Consider the following 22,086-nt stretch of genomic DNA (forward strand, 5'->3'; position numbering starts at 1 on the left):
TATTTTGATGATGATCTTGTATTCATACCTCAATTTTAGCTAGCCTAAGAAATTATTGACATCTGCATCTTGCTAGTAACAGCTTAGACCCTCAACTGAAGTGTCGGTTTTCATCTATCCTACCAATGACATCTGACATTTATTTTCATTCAGGATTCCAGTGATTCTATGATAACGGGATACAGTACAGTTTGGATAAACAAACATCACAAAGGCTCCCCTTCACTGCAATGCACAGCCCAGCATTGAATTATTGATCACATTGAAGTCAGAGCTGAAGCATAATATAACTGACTTTTTAAAATAAATTAAAATCCCTGATTTGATTTACATTTAAATTGCTTAATATCATATATATATATATATATATATATATATATATATATATATATATATATATATATATATATATATATATATAACTTTTTTTTTTTTTTTTTTTTTAATATATATATAACCCAGTTCTGGTTCAAGAGGCATGAAGTTATTCCATACTTTAAAGTATTTGACTTTGACCTCTTACTAGCAGAAATGCTTTACGGGAATCTTAAGTAAACTTTCAAACGTTCTCCCCCAGAACTCTTTGCTATCCAGCTGGATGTTCACAGCGAGGAGAGCTCTGGTAGGTAGGTGTCATGACATGCCTGAACACTGAGGTTCTCCCTATAAATTAAAAGGTGAGGGGGGGTGGGGGGGGAAGCAACAGGAACTCTTGTTGTTACTTAAGTCCTCCACCAGGGGGAAGCACCTCATCATCTCTTAAGGGAGTTACCATTCGTGGTTGAAGTTCAGGCTGGGACACAGTTTTCTTTGTCAACAGGCACCATTTTCATACATTGTCAGATCTGATCATAAATGGTCTAGACGGATTCGTTTGAGTTATTCTGTAAAACAACTTGTACTTTAGGCTACCTGGGCCACAACACTCCAGATTTTCATAACTTACTGCACTGTATTTGTTGAATTAAAGTAAACATAAACGTGTTGCTTTAATAAATATACATAAAACCCCTTTACACACAAGTCCTTCAAGTTTAAACTGAATAGAATTTTGTTGTAACATATATTTGTGATGTAATTAATACAACAAACATTTAACAAGATGCTCGGATACATTGTGAAAAGTGTTGAATTTAAATCAAGGGAAGTAATGTTAAAACTGTACAATGCACTAGTAAGACCTCATCTTGAATATTGTGTGCAGTTCTGGTCACCTCGCTATAAAAAAGATATTGCTGCTCTAGAAAGAGTGCAAAGAAGAGCGACCAGAATTATTCCGGGCTTAAAAGGCATGTCATATGCAGACAGGCTAAAAGAATTGAATCTGTTCAGTCTTGAACAAAGAAGACTATGTGGCGACCTAATTCAAGCATTCAAAATTCTAAAAGGTATTGACAGTGTCGACCCAAGGGACTTTTTCAGCCTGAAAAAAGAAACAAGGACCAGGGGTCACAAATGGAGTTTAGAAAAAGGGGCATTCAGAACAGAAAATAGGAGACACTTTTTTACACAGAGAATTGTGAGGGTCTGGAATCAACTCCCCAGTAATGTTGTTGAAGCTGACACCCTGGGATCCTTCAAGAAGCTGCTTGATGAGATTTTGGGATCAATAAGCTACTAACAACCAAACGAGCAAGATGGGCCGAATGGCCTCCTCTCGTTTGTAAACTTTCTTATGTTCTTATGTTCTTATGTTCTTAAACAATATAAAGTTTGAATGCTACTTAAAATAAAGCAATACAATATATTGATGTGTTTAAAGATAATTTGTTGTATAAGACACTCAAAGCAAAATATACATGACCTACAGAGATTTTATGTGAACTGTATACTGAGCAACAATGAGCCTTATTTATACAGCTTTCACTCATGAGTTAGAAATCTGTTGTTATTCATGCAAATTCTACAGTTTTACATGTATGTCTTCAACATGTCATTTGATCTGAGGCCTGTTTATTGGTGTTTGTTTTTAAATACAGGTCTGTGATACAGGTAAATGCTTCTTTATCAAACTCTCCAAAACATGGGCATGCTATGGATTGTTTGATATAAACAGTACAACTTTACAACATTTTCGACAATACACACTGTAATGTCTTACATGAACACAAACTGGTTTATTCTTCACCCATAACTTCAAAAAGACTTGTCAAGTAGAAACTATCTCGTGCCACAGTTTGTCAGCTAAAAGCCAACTGCAAACCATTTAAAAAATAAATAAATAAAAAGAGGTGGTGGTTGCGGGGGGCTGTAGGTAGTTATTTTCAGAAAATATAACTAAATATAGAGAATGAGGTACAATGTTTATTTTTAGTTGATTCAAACATTATTGCTTAGTTTTTATATTTGAAATATCTCTTCACTCTCTTTGTTCTGTGTCTTCAATTGAGTTGAATAAATTACCTATGCACTGTGAGGATACTTTTAGAGCCATTTTCAGCACTAGGGAATCATCCTGACTGTATTAATCAAATCAACCCTGAGGTGCCACTGCACATCATTGAACATTAATCAAAATGGATACAAATACATGGATTTATTGCTTGAATTTGTATCCCCCCAAAACCCATTTTTAATTGAATTGAAATTAACTTATTTTATGCGTTACACTCCATTCTTCAACATTATTGCATTGCATATTTCTCAAAGTGTGGACCTCAGGAGCACAGGAAGGGGAGGGCTATTTATGACCTTGGTGCTGTTTCAGAGAACAGAAACAGTCTAGTTGACAGGGAGGCTCACACTGGCCATCTTTTGCACTGCAATACATTCCCCAGAGACAGGGTGCTGGGGGCAGGAATTATCAGAGGATCTTTGTGGGTCCATTGTACTCCTCTCTAATTTTGTACCTCAGTGAACTCATAACAAAGAGAGGACAGCGAAAGGGCTGACAGTAGACACAATGAGGTTGACTTCCTATAGATCTGAGACGAATAGTAACAGAGACCTGTGAAAAGCATCAGCCTCACTGAGACCGGAAACAGGTGACTGGGGGGGGGGGGGGGGGGGGGGGTTCATTTTGAGCTAATCGGTACACTCCAACAACAACACTCCAACAACCTTTAAAACTCACATACTTACACTCTCTTTGGGCTAATGCTTTTGACTGTTTCCTATGTTTCTGAATACAATTTTAGACCATCTTAAATGTAATAATGATAGCACCGCCATTAGGGATTGACTTTACAATCACTGATTTTTACACCTACTACTTTCTATCTACTCATATTCTGAGGGACTTTTTACTGCAGTGTAACGTCATTCTGGCAGGGGGTGGGGGGCATGGTATAAAAACAGTTGCAGGGGTAACTAACAATATACCGGTACTCATCAGTGGGACAAACTGGTAGTTTGCAAAACGTTGTGCAATAAGTAAAGGAATCATTTACTGTCTTCATTTTGGAAAATGGCCATTTTGTGCTTCATCAGCGTACTATACTAGTTTCTATTTATTAATCATGAAGAATGATACTGGGTCAGTCTGGCTCTTTAGAATCAATATACAGTAAAGAAAAATAGCAATGCATTAACAATACACATGCATGTTGAGCTTTACACAAGGCTAAAGGTTGCTCAGAACTTTATTAGCTCACCGTCTGTGTATCCCTCTGTGTGGTTCTACTTGTATCTTTATTAAGAGCTGGATGTGGCTTGCAGTATGTGTACAGTATATGAGCTGTCCTCTTTCTGTATGGTTTTCAACCGCTTCTAACAATCAGTGTTTTAACACTTACCTTTTGTTTATACCTGACCTGGGGGCCGCTTGTCAAAAGCTTCTTTAAACAACGTCATAAAAGCATCGTGAGAACTGCTTTGTTTCTCTAAACTCCCCAGACACTGTTGAATCTCTTCTGTATTCACAGAGCACACTTCAGGTGTGCTGATTTTCCCAAATACACCTGCAATTGACTGTTGAAAACCAAAAGATATCCCTATAAATGTAATCTAACAGGGATTTTGAGAAACATGCTTTGATTGACATTCAGTTTATGGCATTACGGTACTGCAGAGATACAATCAGCAGTATGCTGCTTTGAATCCTGGTAGTGCAGAGTTGCCGACGGTGCTTTTTGTGTTTACTGGAAACTTCATAGGCTTCAGGGTTCTGTGTTTTGACAGTAGAAACAGAGGTCACTTGTTGAACTTCAGTCCTCTTTGGCTGGTAAGTGGGTTGCAGCAGTGAGAGGACTTTTGAATGGGAATTTTAATTTGGCATATAACGGAGGTAAATATGGAGAATAAACTGGAAAGAGTGAACTTTAAGGCATTGTTATTGTCAGGAATTTGACCCTTGCTTCTCTTTGCTTTGCAGGTCTCATAAAAAAAAAAAGAAATGCATAAAATGACAAATTTGTTGGCCAAGATTTAGCTCTGGTGCAATATTATTCAAAGATTGTTTTGTCAATGGTAAACCACAACTTAACTTAATGACCATGAAATTACATAAAATGTATACTCACTAATAAACTTCACAAACCTAAAGATGCAGAATTAAACATCATTGTTGAGAATATTGCATTTTAAAAAGGTACACTGTCAAATGCTGATGAGTTTTTAAAACTGAAACTGTGCAGATTAAAAATAAATAAATAAATAACATGCTCTGTGGCTTCAGGCTTTACAACCATCTCTGTCTTTTTTCTGTTTATCTATATATCTCCACACATTGTCTATCTTTCTCTTCTCTGAATTAGTTAATAATCAACCTGGCCTCCCCTGTGTTGTACACCTTCACAGGGTAACACTTTCCTGTTTCCTCATAGTCCTCCTACCCCACATAAAGTCAACTTGTGTTCTTTATTTATTTTATGAAAGCAAATTTTACCTCACAACAGCTATATTTATGAGTTCTGGAGCATGGTTCTGCAGCCTTTCTCACTTGGTCCTGTTCAATATGTTGCATTGTGTGGTCCCACTGGAGGTTTAGAATATGGATACAAATACAATGTGTTCAAATATAATAAATAAATTGGTTATTATCAATCAATCAATGTTTATTTTATATAGCGCCTTTCATAGTGGACCACCATCACAAAGCGCTTTACAAGATGCAATCAATACAAGAAAATCCACAATACTTCAAATTCAGAGAAATGCATAATGCATGATATACAGTAAAAAAAAAAAAAAAAAAAAAAAAAAAACATAATACATTAAATACAGTGGAAAGTAAATAATACATGGCAGTAACATAATACGTGAAATAGTAGCAGCAACACAGCAGGTGATAGCAGATATCAAGCTTAAAGAGCATGGAAAGCAAGAGAGAACAAGTGGATCTTAAGATTCGATTGAAAGCGAGCAACGGTGGGAGCATCACACATCAAAGCTGGGAGAGAGTTCCAAAGAGTCAGAGCCATGAAACTAAAAGAACGTTGTTCAAGTGTGGTACACTTTTTCTTGGGGATAACAAGCAGGGCAGAGTCGGAGGACCTCAGCTTATGGGCAGGGACATATGGTAGATATTAAAGTGTTTCACTCTGCGTCTTCCAAAGTGGACATTTTCCCAAGCTGTTTACAAGATGTTATAGAATATGCCATATGTCTAGTGTTACAGGAGGCTTGAAATCTGAATAAACTCTTTTGGCTCATTTTTCTGTATAAGTTTATAGTGTCACATATGTTAAATAGGACAACATAAGTCTAACTTCCCGTAAAACTGTCCAAAACTAAATATTCTACATAATGTAAATGTAGTCTATTTTACATTGCACAAATACACAATCAATAAATAAATGAATGAAGTTGTGATTGTTTTAATATTTTTCATTTTGGAAGTGTATTTTGGGTTTGTGAATTCACACTTTTAGTGCTTCAGAGGTTCACTGTAAAAATAAAGTAAGCATAAAGCTTGTGGAAGATTTTAGTGCAGTGATCAATATACTTTAAACACACAAACCAATATAAACATTCAAGTGTAAAGCATATCAATATTTTACATGATATTTACTATAGGTTCATTAACATTTATGTTTAATTCCTAAACACCTGATTAACAGATTTATGTGCTTTACAGCTGGCTAATTTATGCCAGCAGAAAGATGTTCACAAACCTGCCTGAATGCCTCATTTCATATTTTTAAACTTACTGTTTTGTTAAAATATGCATTAAAGAATATATCCCAATATGAAAATTAAACAGACTTCTTCTGTGTTATTTTCATATGCTGCTACCACAATGATTTAACACAGCCCCAGCCCCCCACCCCCAAAATAAATCAATAAATAAATAAAAATATAAAAATTAAATCTATATGCTGACAGCCAATTATAGGTTAAGTTCAATTTTTTAAATTAAGCTCTTATGGCTAGTCTTTGAGGTCTTTGGTTGGGCACTTACCATAAACTAATACATTTAAACATAGGTACTCTCAGATTTGATTGTTTAAGTGTGTTATTTCATCATCAATGCAGCTGTATGAATGATATTTATATACAGTAAGTGCTATACCAGCGATGTCAGACCAGAGGCTTGAGGGTAGCCCCCCAGCACGCGCGCGCACACATAGGCTGCACTTGTGGTTGTGTTTTAAGATTATATATAAATAATTCAGAGTTACAGTTGTCCATGTTTGCAGCTATACATCATTTCAGATTTCCATATCAGTATCTACCCCTTGGAAAGCGTTTTTTTGTTTTTTTTAACCAGCTATAAGAGCCTACTTGACGTTAAAGACTTCGTGTTTTTGTGTCGCGACAAGCTAATATGAAATTATGCAAATAATTTCGCTCAGACAGCCCTGTATAAAATATATGCTAGATATCTAGATATTATAATACGAATTTATCGATATCTACAATATATAAATATATATATATATATATATATATATATATATATATATATATATATATATATATATATATATATATATATATATATATATAAAAATTACAGATCACATAAGCAAATACCAATAATAGTCAATCCCCGTGTATTTATTAAAGCAAATACATTTACACAGGACACATAACAATGAAAGGATGAAAACATATATTTTGTAAATACAGAAATTAATCCAATATATGTTTTCACACTGGTGTTCGTTATTAAAAAGGAAAATGTGCTTCTAGTTTGGTCTTTATTTTTTATGTCATACATTTGCGTCTGTAGACAATTTCAAAGATGATTTAAAGATTAAGAATACACAGAAAAACGCGTGGTGGTTGTTGTGGGTAGTGTAATAGTGTGTGTTTTTACATTCAGAGCACAATGATAACTTTGCAAAATGAAGAGTTGACAAAAATACAAAAAATATTTTTTTTCTTCTCTTGACCAATACTAACTCCATGAAAACGTGTTAAAAAACTTTTTTTTTTCTGTTTCGGCTTATTTATAACAAATGTACTGATATCAATTTAACGAAAAGTTCACAAACATATATGTTTGTTTGTTTATGTTTTAGATATATACCCGAACAGTAACCCGAAACCAAACAAGAAAGAAAAATTACGTACATTCCAAAAATATTTAGAAAGCTTTTTTTTTTTTTTTTTTTTTTTTTTTTAAATCTGTAAACTGCTTAAGTAGTTGCTTTTAAACAGACATTCATGGAGAGACTCTTTTGACATACATTTTGCTAAATAAAAAAAGCTGAAAAAAGTATTTTAAACTCTGCCGCTCCAGTAATTACCAGGAAGAAAGAAGAAAAGTAACCTGGAAGGTGCGTCGTGTTCCACTGGCTTTAAACATATGTAAGGGCATGAAAGGGCATTGGGTCTTTGTTAAAATTGTATAATTTTTTAAAAGCTGTTTCCTCTTTGTTTTGCTTGAATTCGTTTCTCCCCGTCCATTTTTTACACAATAGCTGACGGGCTAACTTTTAGAAAGAGGTGTGAGGCGCTGGGTCGAGATGAAAGGTATCTCCGACGGGAATCTATTTGAAATACCCCTCAGTAGTTTCGTCAAAATAAGGATGGAGACACCGAGTCTCCTTGCTCTAATTTGGTTTATTTATTTATTTGATGCAGGTTGCATTATAGGTATATAACATATTTTTCGTTTAAGTATCTTTTTCCACCTGAAGATAATCATAATGATGAAAGGTGAATTTGGACTATTAAACCATAATTCTATCCAGAAAAAAAAAAAAATATCGAATTACTTGAATTATTGTATCATCAACTCTCGTATTATATTTTCATTGATATCATTATTATTATTATTATTATTATTATTATTATTATTATTATTATTTATTATATTATTATAATGCTTTAGAGAATGGGTTATATTCCAGCGGATCTTCTTAAATATGTATAGAATTTTAAATGACAGTATGTCATATATCAAGTAAAATTTTCGCACAAGCGTGTTGCACTTTATTTAGCTTAAGTATATGCATTAAAATAAATATATATATATATATATATATATATATATATATATATATATATATATATATATATATATATATATATATATATATATATATAATGTTGGTTTGCTGTGTCATCATAGCCTTTTTATAAGTGTACTATACAATCCAACACTTGTATACTTTATACTAGACTTCTATTTCATTTTGCATTTCTCACATCTTATCAGTCTAATTCTGTCCAAACATGTATCATTATTATAGTCTCTTTATTTATTGTTTTATTTATTTATTTATTTTAGAATAGTATGTTTACCTACAAATAAGATCTCTAACTGAACAAACCTGTATTCAAACATCAGGTCTATTGGACACATTTGCTATAGTTGTATTAAAACACGCTCTGTTCAAAACAAGAAATCCTTTATAATACTTTAAGCACTTTATGTGGATCTCTGCTATTTTCTTTCATTACCATGCCTTTTTATTTTCGTTTTAATGATGTAGATATGAATACCATACAGAATTATATCCTATACCACTTGTTGTAACAATTTGGTTTGGAATGACATGACCAGTCTATGGACGGTAGTACTTTGCTATAGAAAAAGAAACGAAGATCTCACTTGTGGTATAAAAAAAAAAAATGAAATACAGAAGGAGCGATTTGTACCTCGTACTAAAATATCAACTGACAACTAACTTTAATTGCTTTATTTAAAAACAAACTCGTGTGTGTGTGTGTGTGTGTGTGTGTGTGTGTGGTGGTGGTGGGTGTGGTGGTGGGGGGGGGTTATTGAATGGATTAATGTATTTATATGTATCTCAAACAGATAATACTACTTGTGAGTATTTATATTATTATTATTATTATTATTATTATTATTATTATTATTATTATTATTATTATTATTATTATTATTATTATATTATTATTATTATTATTATTATTATTATTATTTATTTATTATTTAATAATACAAAACCCCACACCTTCAGGAAACTATAGGACTATAAATACATATCTAAATAACTGTTCCCGTTAGAAAACAAACGAAACAAGCATGTGTGTATTTTCAGAAGAACGTGTGTACTGTATATGAATATTGCTTTGACTGTTATTTTAATACGCGTGTATTTAAATTGGAGTCACCCAGATCGAAAACGTCTGCTTTCCCAGTGAGCAATATCTTAGACAAAACCCTGACGGCTTCAGCATCAGCAATATCCGCATAAACTCTGACAGGTATCACCTTCAGTTTTAACATTGGTATTCAGACATTAGACTATACTTTGATGCCGGTACGTGGTAATCTTTGAAGTGGGTGTCTCTCAATGCAAATGATTCTGAAGCGGGAGAGAGATAGATGTGGGGTTATAAACGAGTGACGTCACGGTGGTGCCTTTAAACTGGCAGCAAGTCGGGCAAACAAGAAATTAGTGAACAGGCGGGTAATCAGGAAGGAGAGAATTTGGTTAAAGAAAAGCCAGGGACAGCTTGGGAGAGAGAAGTTTGCTTGACACACATTATGCGCAAAAGGACACCCTTGCAAAGATGTACGTGAGCTATCTTTTGGATAACGACACCAGCATGTACTCGAACACTGTAAGACACCCAGGCTTGAATTTGAATCACCAGAATTTTGTTCCTGCGCCGCCTCAATATTCGGATTTTGCCGGTTATCACCACGTACCAGGAATAAACGGTGACCCTCATCACAACCAGCCCGGTGGCACATGGAATCCAGCTTATGCACCTGCCAGGGAAGACTGGCACTCTTATGGACCAGGGCCAGCAACCTCCAGCTCTAACCCTGGGCAGATTAGCTTTAGCCCCTCTGACTTTAACTCAGTGCAACCCCCGGGCTCTGGGCTCCTTCCCCCTGTTATCAACTCTTCCGTGGCTCCTCTCTCCCCAAATGCGCAAAGGAGAAACCCGTATGAATGGATGAGGCGCAATGCTCCGCCAGTATCTGCAGGTGAGTGCAATAACAAATAAATAAATGAAACCCGTCGCATTTGTTCCAGCAACCTAGTTTTAAATATGACATTTTAAGCTGTTCAAATCAAGACAGTTTTGATTTTAGGGCATAAAATGTATGCATATAGATATTACTTGAATATAATTAATTTAATTGTTCTCTCAAGTTTCATTGGCTGAAGCAAACAGATGCATGTTACCACCATCGAATTGTTATGACATGCTGGTATCTTTACAGAGAGTTCTGAATTTAACCATCAAACATTGCTTTGCAACATTTATAGACCAACTACTTTTTGTCCCAATACATCTTATGGCAAGGTTCCCTCATTAATATTATTACTGCGTTACTGTTAGACAAGATGGTTCCTAGTCGCTATACCAAGATGATTCTTCTGGCCTCGTTGCTTGTTATACCGAACAACAGAGCGTTTTATATAATGAGTTTTACATTAAATCGAATTGGTTCCAAGTTCCGTACAACATACAGATTCGATATGTGCATGTTTGATATTTAATAACTGAAGGGTTCCAAATAATTGTGGTAATAATTTTTAATGGTTCTAATTTAGAAACCTTTGTTTTTATATATGTTAAATTTCAGTAGGGGTTTCAGAGAAACCGGTTCAAGATCGCAAAGGATTCAACAGAAAACTTTATTTCCCCTGTAAATATCTCGATTTCGATGTGAAATGTAACATCATTGTGCAAGTTTTGGGGATCACACGGATACTTTCTAGTAAAAAGCAATGGACTTTAATTACATTTTTTGAGGACACAGTCTTTTCAAACAGAACTTGTAAAGTGTTGCATTGTCATCGTTATTTGTGATTTAGTCTGACCTGGTTATAAGGATGTAAAAGTTATCTAACAGTTACCATCTCACACCAAGAATCTACATGTTAAAACGACGAAATAAAATAAACAAACAGGCGTACTTTTCAAATAAGTATTATAGTACATTTGAGAAAGGAAATTCAATTACTTACAAATGTTAAGACAAAAAAAAGGCATCATGTCAACCCTAATAGCTTTTTTTTTTTTTTTTTAAACGACCCTGTTTAGTGTCAATACTTATTTAAAAGTACAGGGGCTGATGTAAATAATTCTATTAACACATAATTACAAACATGGCATTTTACATTTAATCGGACTTGGTATTTTATCGAGCGAGTTATCTGTTTTCTACATGGCCTCAAATATCTTGTCTATTTATTTATTTATAGACTTGCAGTTAAATCACTAGAAGTCTTGTTTAACAACCCAGAGCTGTGAATCTAAACACCTTCAATCCCAAATAAACCATGACATGACCTGCACCAAATCATAAGTTATATGAGTATAATCTATATAATGGATTTACAAGGTGAACTCCGTTTACAGCTGAAATACCCATTTTACATACTTCTAACAATTAGACTTTTGTTAAACTTCCCGTGGATGACTATTTGTAAAACCTCTGCGATAGCTAATTCATGCTTAATCATTGAATTATTATTATTATTATTATTATTATTATTATTATTATTATTATTATTATTATTATTATTATTATTCGACTCTCTGTCTGACTGCATGACTACGGGACATGTTACAGCAGGATGCATTACAAAAGGTGATGGAAGCCTCTCCCCATGGAAACACAAATGAACATCGGTTTTTAAAACTTCAAAGAAGACCAAACGAGAAAAAAGAAGTAACATTCAAAAAAGTGGAAGTGGACCCCGGGATCAACCCAAATCTACAAGTCTGAAGGCTTTGTCGTGCAAATCACGCGGATTTGTAGTTCTCGGATAGCCCGGGACCTCAAGTGAAGTTGATTGTTTGCATTGTTCCGATCTGTTTTGGTCATGTAGTAAGGAGGGGAACACTAAAATGACTTGATCTTTGATGTCACGTGTCTTCCACCAAAATGTAGTGCTTGAGCATTTTCCAAATTACCAGCACTAGCAGCTCTCAACACCTCTCATTAGACCCATTCCTGTTTGGGGTATAACTAACCAAGGGATTCAAATCAAATACGGCGTATTAAAGGCTAAAGTCAGAAGTTACTATGTATTGATAATATATAACATCTATTGTTTTAAAAAGAAAACTACATTCACAATTTTGTTAAATTGTTTTATTCAATATCACGTGATCGCGGTTACTTTTAATTACTCGTTTTGTTTTCTGTATATTTTCTTTTAGGAAACGCACGTATCAGTCGCCAAGACTTGTTTGCATAAACGAATATGAAAGCGACATTAACACTATCAGAGGAGTTACGGAAATTGGAGGCGCGTGCCAATGAATACAAAATACATCTCGGCTTCTTCTCTAAAGTGTTGATTGAAGTGCAAGAACACCCCTTTTGTTTGCTGTACACTCCCTGATAACCCGAGAACCAGTGCAGTTGTTCCCGTATCTTCAACATATGAGTTTGCAAGTCCTTGCTTTGAATATACAGAATACCAGCCTGTGTTTTACTGGTAAACTTTCAGTAAATTTGCCAGTAATGTATTCAGTAAGTTTACAGATATTTACCATAAAATAATTAATAACTTGTTAACAATGCCAATTACTTTGATTGGATTGCTGTAATGCTAGACACAAATTATATGTCACTTTAGATTGAACAATGAAAAAAAAAAAAAAAAACTGTGCTGTTGGATGCCTTTTACAATGGCTTACATTTTCATTTTGTACATTTTGTAAGTAAATAATCACGTTTTAGAAATCAGATTCATTAACGTTCAACAGTAGGAAGTTAATGGTATTAATATATCATAGGAAATCAGTAAAAGCATTTGAAAAAAATGACAATATTTAATAATAATAATAATAATAATAATAATAATAATAATAATAATAATAATAATAATAATAAAGCCCAAAATAACTCACACATTTATAGAAATTAGAAAAGTAGGTCTAAATCATATTTAGTATTTTATTAGGTATAGCCACAAATTACAGTTTATTTGTAGAGTAATGCCACAGCTGATATTATGACAGTTTTGTGGTTTAACAACCAATAACATAATAAAAACATGTGTAACAATGCATAATGTAATTACTTACTAATTGATTTAAAACCTGTTATTACCCTACTTTTATGTTGCCAGGATTGTTACTGTTATTATTTATTACCAAATAATAATTTAGTCTTTATGAATCTTTGCAGCTACACTGTATCTATAGTCAACTCCATATATCCATATATATATATATATATATATATATATATATATATATATATATATATATATATATATATATATATATATATTTTGAGCACTGCAACTTTAATATGTATAATGCATTACCTATTATGAGGAGAAAAGAAACAAAGGTTCACAGGATGTATGGGTTATTTATGTAATATATGCACAATATTATTGAATCCTTTCAGGACTTTAAGTAAAAAATAAATAAAAAATAAGCCTATTCAATTTGAATGGCTGTTTTGACGCAGCACTCATTTGGATCCCTGTGGAATTCGATGTAATTTTTGCTTGTCTTTTAGTACACTGGTGAAGGTATCTATAACAAGCTCAAATAAACCCAGCATTATTAATGTTTAATATTATCACACCAATTTTGTTTGCTTTTCACTGTATTTTTTAAAGTATATCCAAATATAGTTTAAATTTGTGAACCAAGATGAAAGGCTGGGGAGAATTAGATACATCTATGTTTATATTCAGATGCTTTATTTAATAGGATTATATTCAAGCGTTGGTAAAACTTGTCAAAACAGTTAGGTAGGTTTTCAGTATCAACTGAATATATTCAGATGAGCAACATTTCTGAATCTAAAACTTTTAGATTTGGACAGCGATGGCAGTCCAATTATAATGAAGTTATAGGTGAGGCGGCTATCGTCATGTCTGAAAGAGGTAATGTGACAGTCTGTGTTACAGATTAACTACAGAGACCTGTTTCATCATACTGGAACTGCACCTCTTTATTGCGTTGACACAATAACTCGTTCTTTCTCGTGAACTTCCCATTCGCTGTAACCACCAACCCATTTATCTGGAGTTTCATCTGGCATTACAGATAGACAACTGAGTTCTAACTCATTTGCTATTGGGCTTCTATAAGCTTTATTTATAATCAGCTTCTTAGACCCCCAGAGTAGAACACATGTAAACTATACTATTTAAATACACCTTAGGTGAGTAATACATAAAAAATACATCCCATAAACATATATTAACCATATTCCTCTTTTTTTTTTAATTTACCACTGGTTACTCTTTGTCTGTTGTCATAGAAATTAGGACAAATATTTTATACAGGGTTATAATTTGGGCAATATGTTTCCCACATTTGTTTCTGAAAGTAATAAACCCATTTAAACTAGCAATACTTGCATGGGGTTGTAAAGGGATACACTTTAGAAAAAATAGTTTCACTATATTCGTCATACAGACCCTTCTTAAGAATTCTTATCTCTTAAAACACTGGTTTGCTTAAATAAATACAATATTTTTATCGAGACCAAGCTGGTTCAGTCAATACCGCTCTGACTTAATTATTCCAGCAGCCTGTTGATGTGCAGCAAGTTTCTTGGTTAAACATGTAGTCTTGATAAGGAGTCACACAATATAGCACTTTGCAGCATTCATTATGAAACACATTCTTTTATAGAATTAATCATTGTTTTTAAAGTGCTTGTGGTTGGATAAACTCAAATACTGACAACTTCAAAAGGCATTTTGTTAAATAAACTGATCATTCCAGTCTGATTATCACTATATAAAGATCATTCTCTCTCAATCACAAAAACTATTGCATTTATGTGTCCAAATGTAATCTTCAGTAGCAATTCTGTTAGAAACGTGGAATTTGTAATTGGCTCTACATAGTCAGCAGACAAATTCCTTGTGGTGTTTCAAGCTAAATGAATATAATTGTGAATACTTATTTGTTTTAGGAGGAAAAACCAGAACGAAAGATAAATACAGAGTGGTTTACACAGATCACCAGCGACTGGAGCTAGAGAAGGAATTCCACTTCAGCCGATACATCACCATCAGGAGGAAAGCAGAGCTGGCTGCTACACTTGGGCTCTCTGAACGACAGGTCAGTCAATGTGTGTTTCTTTTCCTGTTGTAAATCAGGACATGGGAGTCTATTTTAATAATCCAATCTGTGCAGATCTTTAATTAAATAAAAATACAGTGAAAGTGTTTTAGTAAAGATATTAAGATCTTCAAACAGGTTGGAGCTTTAAACATTGTGATGGCACTGAATAGACTTCCTCATTCAAATCATGTGACAATGCAGCATTTAAGCTCTGCTGGCTCCTCCCACTCTACATGTTGCGGGAGAGCTCAGGTGCCAGTAAGCATGTTGAAAATGTAACTCCAAGTAGCAAAAGTAATGACAAAACAAACGTGCTTGTGTGTTTGGAGTAAAAAGATTAACCCTTGTATTGCCTCACTCAGGATAAGGTTAACAAACATCTCAGCGAGAGATCTTGGATAAAGTCGCCTCCCTGAAACATGTTCTTTCTTAACTTAGTTTGTTTACGTATTACTAAAGGTCTTTGAAGTTACTGGATGGTATTCAGTTGAAATAAACAGTGTTGGATTGTAATACAGCAACTAATTAAATATGAAATTGAAAAGTGAATGCAAGCACTTTAGATTTAAATCATGTTAAGACTGGTTTGTTACCTGTTTTGTAAGATAAATAGTTATATATTTTTTTTTTAAATGATTAAGAAATCAGAACTCTTTTTGTTTTAGATGGTTTTTGGGTAAAAATCTACAACAGAATAAGATTGCTGTCATGTTGTGCAATGCTTTCAATAAATACATTTTTATGGACTTTCCAGGTAAAAATTTGGTTCCAAAACAGACGAGCAAAGGAAAGGAAAGTGACTAAGAAGAAGATGCAGCAATCAGGGCAACAGGCTGCCCCCACCCCACCTGGAGTGGGATCCACAGGGACAGTGGGCATGGTCAGCAGTAGCAGCAGTGGTCTTGTCTCCCCGTCCATACCAATGACTATCAAAGAAGAGTACTTGTCCTAACAACAGCAAGCATGAACCAGAAACTGAAATCCACAGCACGACGACACCATTCACAAGAAACCACCTTAGCGACTGTGAAACAAGTTAACAAAAGAAATCATACTGCTGCGCTTCCGTACACAAATTTATATATATATATATATAACTATAGAACTCACCAAGGCAACCTGCTTTTACCACATTGATGATCCCATTACCTAGATTTTTAATATCATACTGTTTTTATTCTGGCATCATAAAAAAAAAAAAAAAAAAAAAAAAATGAACACTGCATTTGATTAGGTACTCATTGTGTGTGTGTGTGTGTGTGTGTGTGTGTGTGTGTGTGTGTGTGTGTGTGTGTGTGTGTGTGTGTGTGTTTTTTTTTTTTTTTGTTTTTTTGTTCTGTATGTTTAAATAATTTGTATTAAAAGCTTTATGTTATGTTGTATACTAATGTTATTATTTCTGAAAAAAAGGGTTTAGAGATGGGGGTATCAATATTTTTTTTTTTTTAAATAAAGCACAAGGACTTTATTCTCTATCTTGTTTGTGCTGTGTTCTCAACAAAAATAATTATTTAATTTGATGTTATCAGCACTTAGTATAAATAACTTTAAGGTGTGTACAGTCTACAGTGAAACATCTGTTCATTAAACATTAGATAATAGCATTTACTGCATTGTGTTAAGAAACAAAACTATGGACTTATAGTATTACAGTAACTTTGGTCTATTTATAGTCTAAATGTGTTGTTTAATGTTTTAACTGTTTTGATTATTATCAAGTATTCTTAGTTTATTAATGTAGCATTTAAACAGAACATTACCATTATAAAATTGCATGACATGGAAGAAATTATAAGGTTTCTTATAAATGCATTAGTTACATGTTTTAGTTACACTGTAATTAATAACAGACTAATATTGTTTAGAAATCCTGGTAATATTTTACATTAATTGTCTCTAATTGTTTACATATTAGTAAATACATATGTACTTACTAGGGCTGCTCCAAATAACAGATTAATTGGACCGATTAATCAACTAAAGATTATTTTTTCTTTTTTTTTTTTTTTTTTACAATTTAATCTTGCAGAATTATATATATATATATATATATATATATATATATATATATATATATATATATATATATATATATATATATATATATATATATATATATTCTCTGCAGCAGTCCAATCATAAGTGAGAAGAGGTGGGACATAAATCTGATAGTATGCTCCATTTCAGTTGAAGGTCTTGGGAATTTAACCAATGGGAATCTCAAAGATCTGCCCTGGTTTTGCAGCTGTCCAATCATTATTGAGCAGAGGTGTGACATAAATATGCTAGATTAAGCGCTGTAACAATAGTTGAATTTTGCGTGATATTGCTTATTATGAGCATTATTGAGAATTTTATTGAGAACATTGTAGTAATATTTCGAATGACTTTCTACAAATAAAAAAATGTGATCAGACAACTGAGGCATCATAGTTAATTTGTGGGTAGGTGTGCCTGTCGGAATAGTCGCAAAACTAAACAAGCGCAATGCTATTTGCGACTTTTTAGGGAATGCTTTGCGACAGCAGTTTCTGTTTGAGGTTCAAGCATAGATTAATATGTAATTATGGGCTTTCCTGCATAAATTCACAAAAAGGGGGCAGAGATAGCGCAAATTTAAAGTTCTCAAATATTATAATGAGATGCATGAAAGCTGTTGGCAATTGCGACACAATTGCATTAATTTAAGAACTTTTGGAAGCATATTTTAAACAGTCACAATTGTTGCTGGCATTTCCCAGTCTGCTTTTTCTCATGTGTTGCCAGTTGTGATCAATGCATTTTTGAGATGAACAGCCAAATAACTGTTTTTCCCTAAAAGTAGGGTGTACTTAAAAGCCTTGAAAACAAATTTCTGTGGCATTACTGGTTTCCCCAACGTGTTGAGAGCAATAGACTGCACACGTGCCGCTAATCCCTCCAGCTCATTCTGAGCGTCTGTATAGGAATAGGAAACACACCGAAATACAGTATAATCATAAATCTCGAAAAATTACTCACTTCTAAATATTTTGTAGTCATTTTTGTATTACTTTAGTATAAATACATGTTAATTTGGATTCATATGTTGTTTTTCTCTGACTTTATGTAAACGAAAAGACACACATTTGCCCGTTTTCCCATTGGAAATAGTGTCCTGGTCACAAAAGCAAAATTTGTGGGGAATAATAGCCATTTTCTATATTTTTGAGGCATAAGCAATTAGGAAATAACACTAACTACCCAGGAACAAAAATTGTGTTACATAGCGTGATACGAATTAATGGTATTATACAAAATGTGTTGCTAGTCCTTTGAAAGTTGTATTAACGAGAATTAACTGTTCTCCTGTAAGTATCAAAACTTGTTAATCCTGCACCATGATCTATTTTGTATTAATTGTCTATATAATAATAATAATAATAATAATAATAATAATAATAATAATAATAATAATAATAATAATAATAATAATAATAAGCTAAAATCGTTTTAACTCAATTTAAAATAATATTTTATTCACATTGTACACCTCTGTGTACAATGCAGCAGTATGATGTATTTTGTGTTACCATACTGGTAGCTTACAGGCTAAAGTAAAAAAAGAAAGTGTGCTAGTATTCATTTGATTTTACTACTGTGCTGTATACTGTATTGGTGTACTGTGCAGATTTATATTTTTGTTCATAATGTAATGTGTAGCCTGCCCAAAACACAGTGTTATTTCAGCACAATGATTTATACATTCAAAATACATTGAGCACTGTAAATGTGTGTGTGATTTTAATTATTTATTTATTTTTAAACATAAACCTCCTAATGTCAGACAAACATATCTGGTTTAGTGAGGGGCTACTATATCATTAAGAAAAGCTTGAAGGGTGAAGGTGGGGGCCCCACTATATAATCTGATAGGATTAAACTGCCTATATATGAGCCAGCTGCCCAGGCAGTATTAAAACAGGTAAAATGAAGACGTAACAAAATGTACTACGCAGATGACATTTTCATTTAACAAAAACAATGTTATTTTGTATAGACGTTATCCTTCGGGCTCCCTCTGCTGCAGCTAACCACAATTGAACTCCTGCCATTTATTTGAACAATGTCACACAACTCTCACAATAGAGATCTTGCTAAGGACACAACAAATATTTAAATTTAATATATTGCGACTCTTCATTAGCATATTTTCTCTTGGTACATATGACAAAATGTATACTTAAGTGTTGCAACGAAAATGCAAATTGTGGTATGTTTGCACTGTGACTGGCCCATCTTAATACACTTACCCCTTGATTATGAATTCATTTTCAAGAAGAACTTTCTCAGAAAAAATTGGAGATTGTTAAAAATATACACCACAGATACCCAAACTGATACAGGAAGGGAAGGTATATATTCGCCACTTCCAAAATTGTAATTGCATCACAATGAGTAAGCAAGAACTGTCTTTCAGAGGGCATGATGAAGGCACCAATTCCTCAAATAGAGGTCATTGTGTGGAATGATTTTTTCTGATACTTTCTACAACAGCATGTTAAGCAATCGCTCGTCAACAGCCATCGTATTCTCAGGTACCTCTAACAAGACTTCATCACTTCAGGTTTTGCTTTATGCAATAAAAAGGAGTCGTACATGAAGCCAGGGTATGTAGCTGTAATGGTAAACTGTATTGTGTTTTTAGGTATGTGACTGACAGTGGCCTGAATGAAATTTGTTACATTTACAAAAATAAAAAATAAAAAAAATCCCATTTGGCTTTTTTTAAATTTTAGATTCTATTGATTTAGAAGCATTGCTATGCAGGACAGCCGCTATAATATCATTACCTTTATTAAAAATGTGCACAGCTTAATCTACCGATTAATCAACTAATGCCCATAGATTAACAGATCAAAAATTTTAATTGAGTGACAGCTCTAGTACTTAGGCATAATTACAATGTTATTATGCATAGTTACAATGTACCTAATGCGTAAATCTTTTTGCAGGACATAACCTTAAACCTAACCGTAACACACTAACCCTAATGCTAACTTTAACCCTAACCCGCCTAACCCTAACTAATCTCAGCCCTATCCCTTTTCTGATATAATTGTATACTTACATATATCATGCAAAAACATTTACATGGTAAGTATATTGTAACTATGCATAATAACATTGTAATTATGTATAAGTACACATGTATCTTATGTAACTAGTTGGTAAATGCACAGTTATTTGTGACACGATGTAAAGTGTCATCAAAATTCTTTCAAACACATTTATAGATATTTTATTGAGAACAGATCATTAAAGTGTTACCCTTTAATGCTTCAAACAGGTAAATCATGGTGACACTTTAGGGTTGCCTTTTATAGGTGGTTTTATACACAAATAATGTATATTATAACATTCTTATAACATGTTACACACTTTCATTGGGATTCCAAATGAGCAAATGATACGGTTCAGTTTAGGTGCACTTACATCACAATGAGTCTGTGCTGTCGCCGAGCTGAATGACTAATTGGTGTGATGGAACAGGTAGAAATACATATTGTATAAAGGAAGGAAATCAAAGCATTCAGGAGAAGGCACTGCATCAGACCAGGCTCAGTGTTATCAATATCGAAACTCTGTGAAACTGAAATGCTCATGGAGGACCTAGAATGCGTATATAAATCTACCACCTTAGTTTGAAAATGAGGGTGTGGTGTCTAAAGGGCAAGGTGAGAACAGCTTATTTTTATATCTAGCTGTCTATGCACGTAACACACTTCAGCTATCGCAAAGCAAATAGTTTACAGAAATGACCTTTCTGTTCTACATTCATCTTGAGCACAGATGTGGAAACTAGGTAGACGTTTTACACTTACCAAGCGGAACAGGTTATGTTTAGTTGAATCATAATGGTGTAATAAAGTAAACAAATGATATATGTTTTAACACCCTTTGAGACCAGTTAGTTCTTTCTCTCGCATGCATCCTTTTTTTCTCCTTTTTAGTTTAACTCATAAGATTTTATTTCTAAGCAGCCACACTATTAACTATGCAGTGTAATTTGACCAGTTTTGCCTCATTAATGTCTCATTAATTGATTACTAAATTACGGAGGGATTGGGGTTTGGCTTGGAGAGAAAACAGCAATGGAGTGAGAAGAAAAACATGAAGTGTATCTGTGGTTAAGCTGTGGAAATCTTTCAAGAGATCGAAGAAAGCCCCAAGCCTCAGAGGAACCTTTATTTAAACTTTACACTAGTATCATTAGCAACTTATCAGTAATGATCAAGACAAAAAAATAGTGTTAATATTGCAAGAATTGATTGTTACTCCAACCTCAAGGTGTACACATGCAGATATGTAAGGAAACCATTTCTTTACTCATCTTAAAAACACCATTTCAGGGTCCTTAATCTTTTACTATCTCTCAAACCAGACAACACTTTTAATTCCAGCAAAACAAACAGACTTTTGAAAATACTGCATGATAGCACAGTGTGAGAAGACACCTGTACATGGATTTTTATTTTTTAATTTAACCCAATATGTAATCATTGATACTCGCTTGGCAATTACTGCCGTTAATGTCATTAAGTGATATGAGCTCCTGTTTGCTCTTGTAATTATCATCAGCATAACAGTAAATAGCAGTATATTAACTGGGGGGTGGCTGGGTATTATGGATTTATAGGAGAGCACAATTTTTGTTTTTTTATCAGTGTAAATAATTATAAATTGTTAGAT

General features: G+C 33.5%; 1 protein-coding gene across 1 annotated transcript; it reads left to right on the forward strand.

Annotated features, from left to right (window-relative positions):
* Positions 1-9,873: 9,873 nt before the first annotated feature.
* On the forward strand, positions 9,874-16,485 carry LOC121323835 (homeobox protein CDX-1-like). Its single transcript, XM_041265105.1, has 3 exons — positions 9,874-10,297; positions 15,224-15,372; positions 16,130-16,485. The coding sequence occupies exons 1-3, from the start codon at positions 9,874-9,876 to the stop codon at positions 16,325-16,327; spliced, it is 771 nt and encodes a 256-aa protein (XP_041121039.1). The 3' UTR covers positions 16,328-16,485.
* Positions 16,486-22,086: the final 5,601 nt, after the last annotated feature.

The sequence above is a fragment of the Polyodon spathula genome, chromosome 12 (assembly GCF_017654505.1).
Source record: "Polyodon spathula isolate WHYD16114869_AA chromosome 12, ASM1765450v1, whole genome shotgun sequence".
NCBI lineage: Eukaryota > Metazoa > Chordata > Actinopteri > Acipenseriformes > Polyodontidae > Polyodon > Polyodon spathula.

What these genes read in the sequence shown, in the direction of transcription:
- LOC121323835 (XM_041265105.1), top strand. Translation starts at nt 9,874, where the DNA reads ATGTACGTGAGCTATCTTTTGGATAACGACACCAGCATGTACTCGAAC. An exon ending in TGCTCCGCCAGTATCTGCAG is followed by an intron (nt 10,298 to 15,223) that starts GTGAGTGCAATA and finishes TATTTGTTTTAG; the next exon opens with GAGGAAAAACCAGAACGAAA. An exon ending in TTGGGCTCTCTGAACGACAG is followed by an intron (nt 15,373 to 16,129) that starts GTCAGTCAATGT and finishes TGGACTTTCCAG; the next exon opens with GTAAAAATTTGGTTCCAAAA.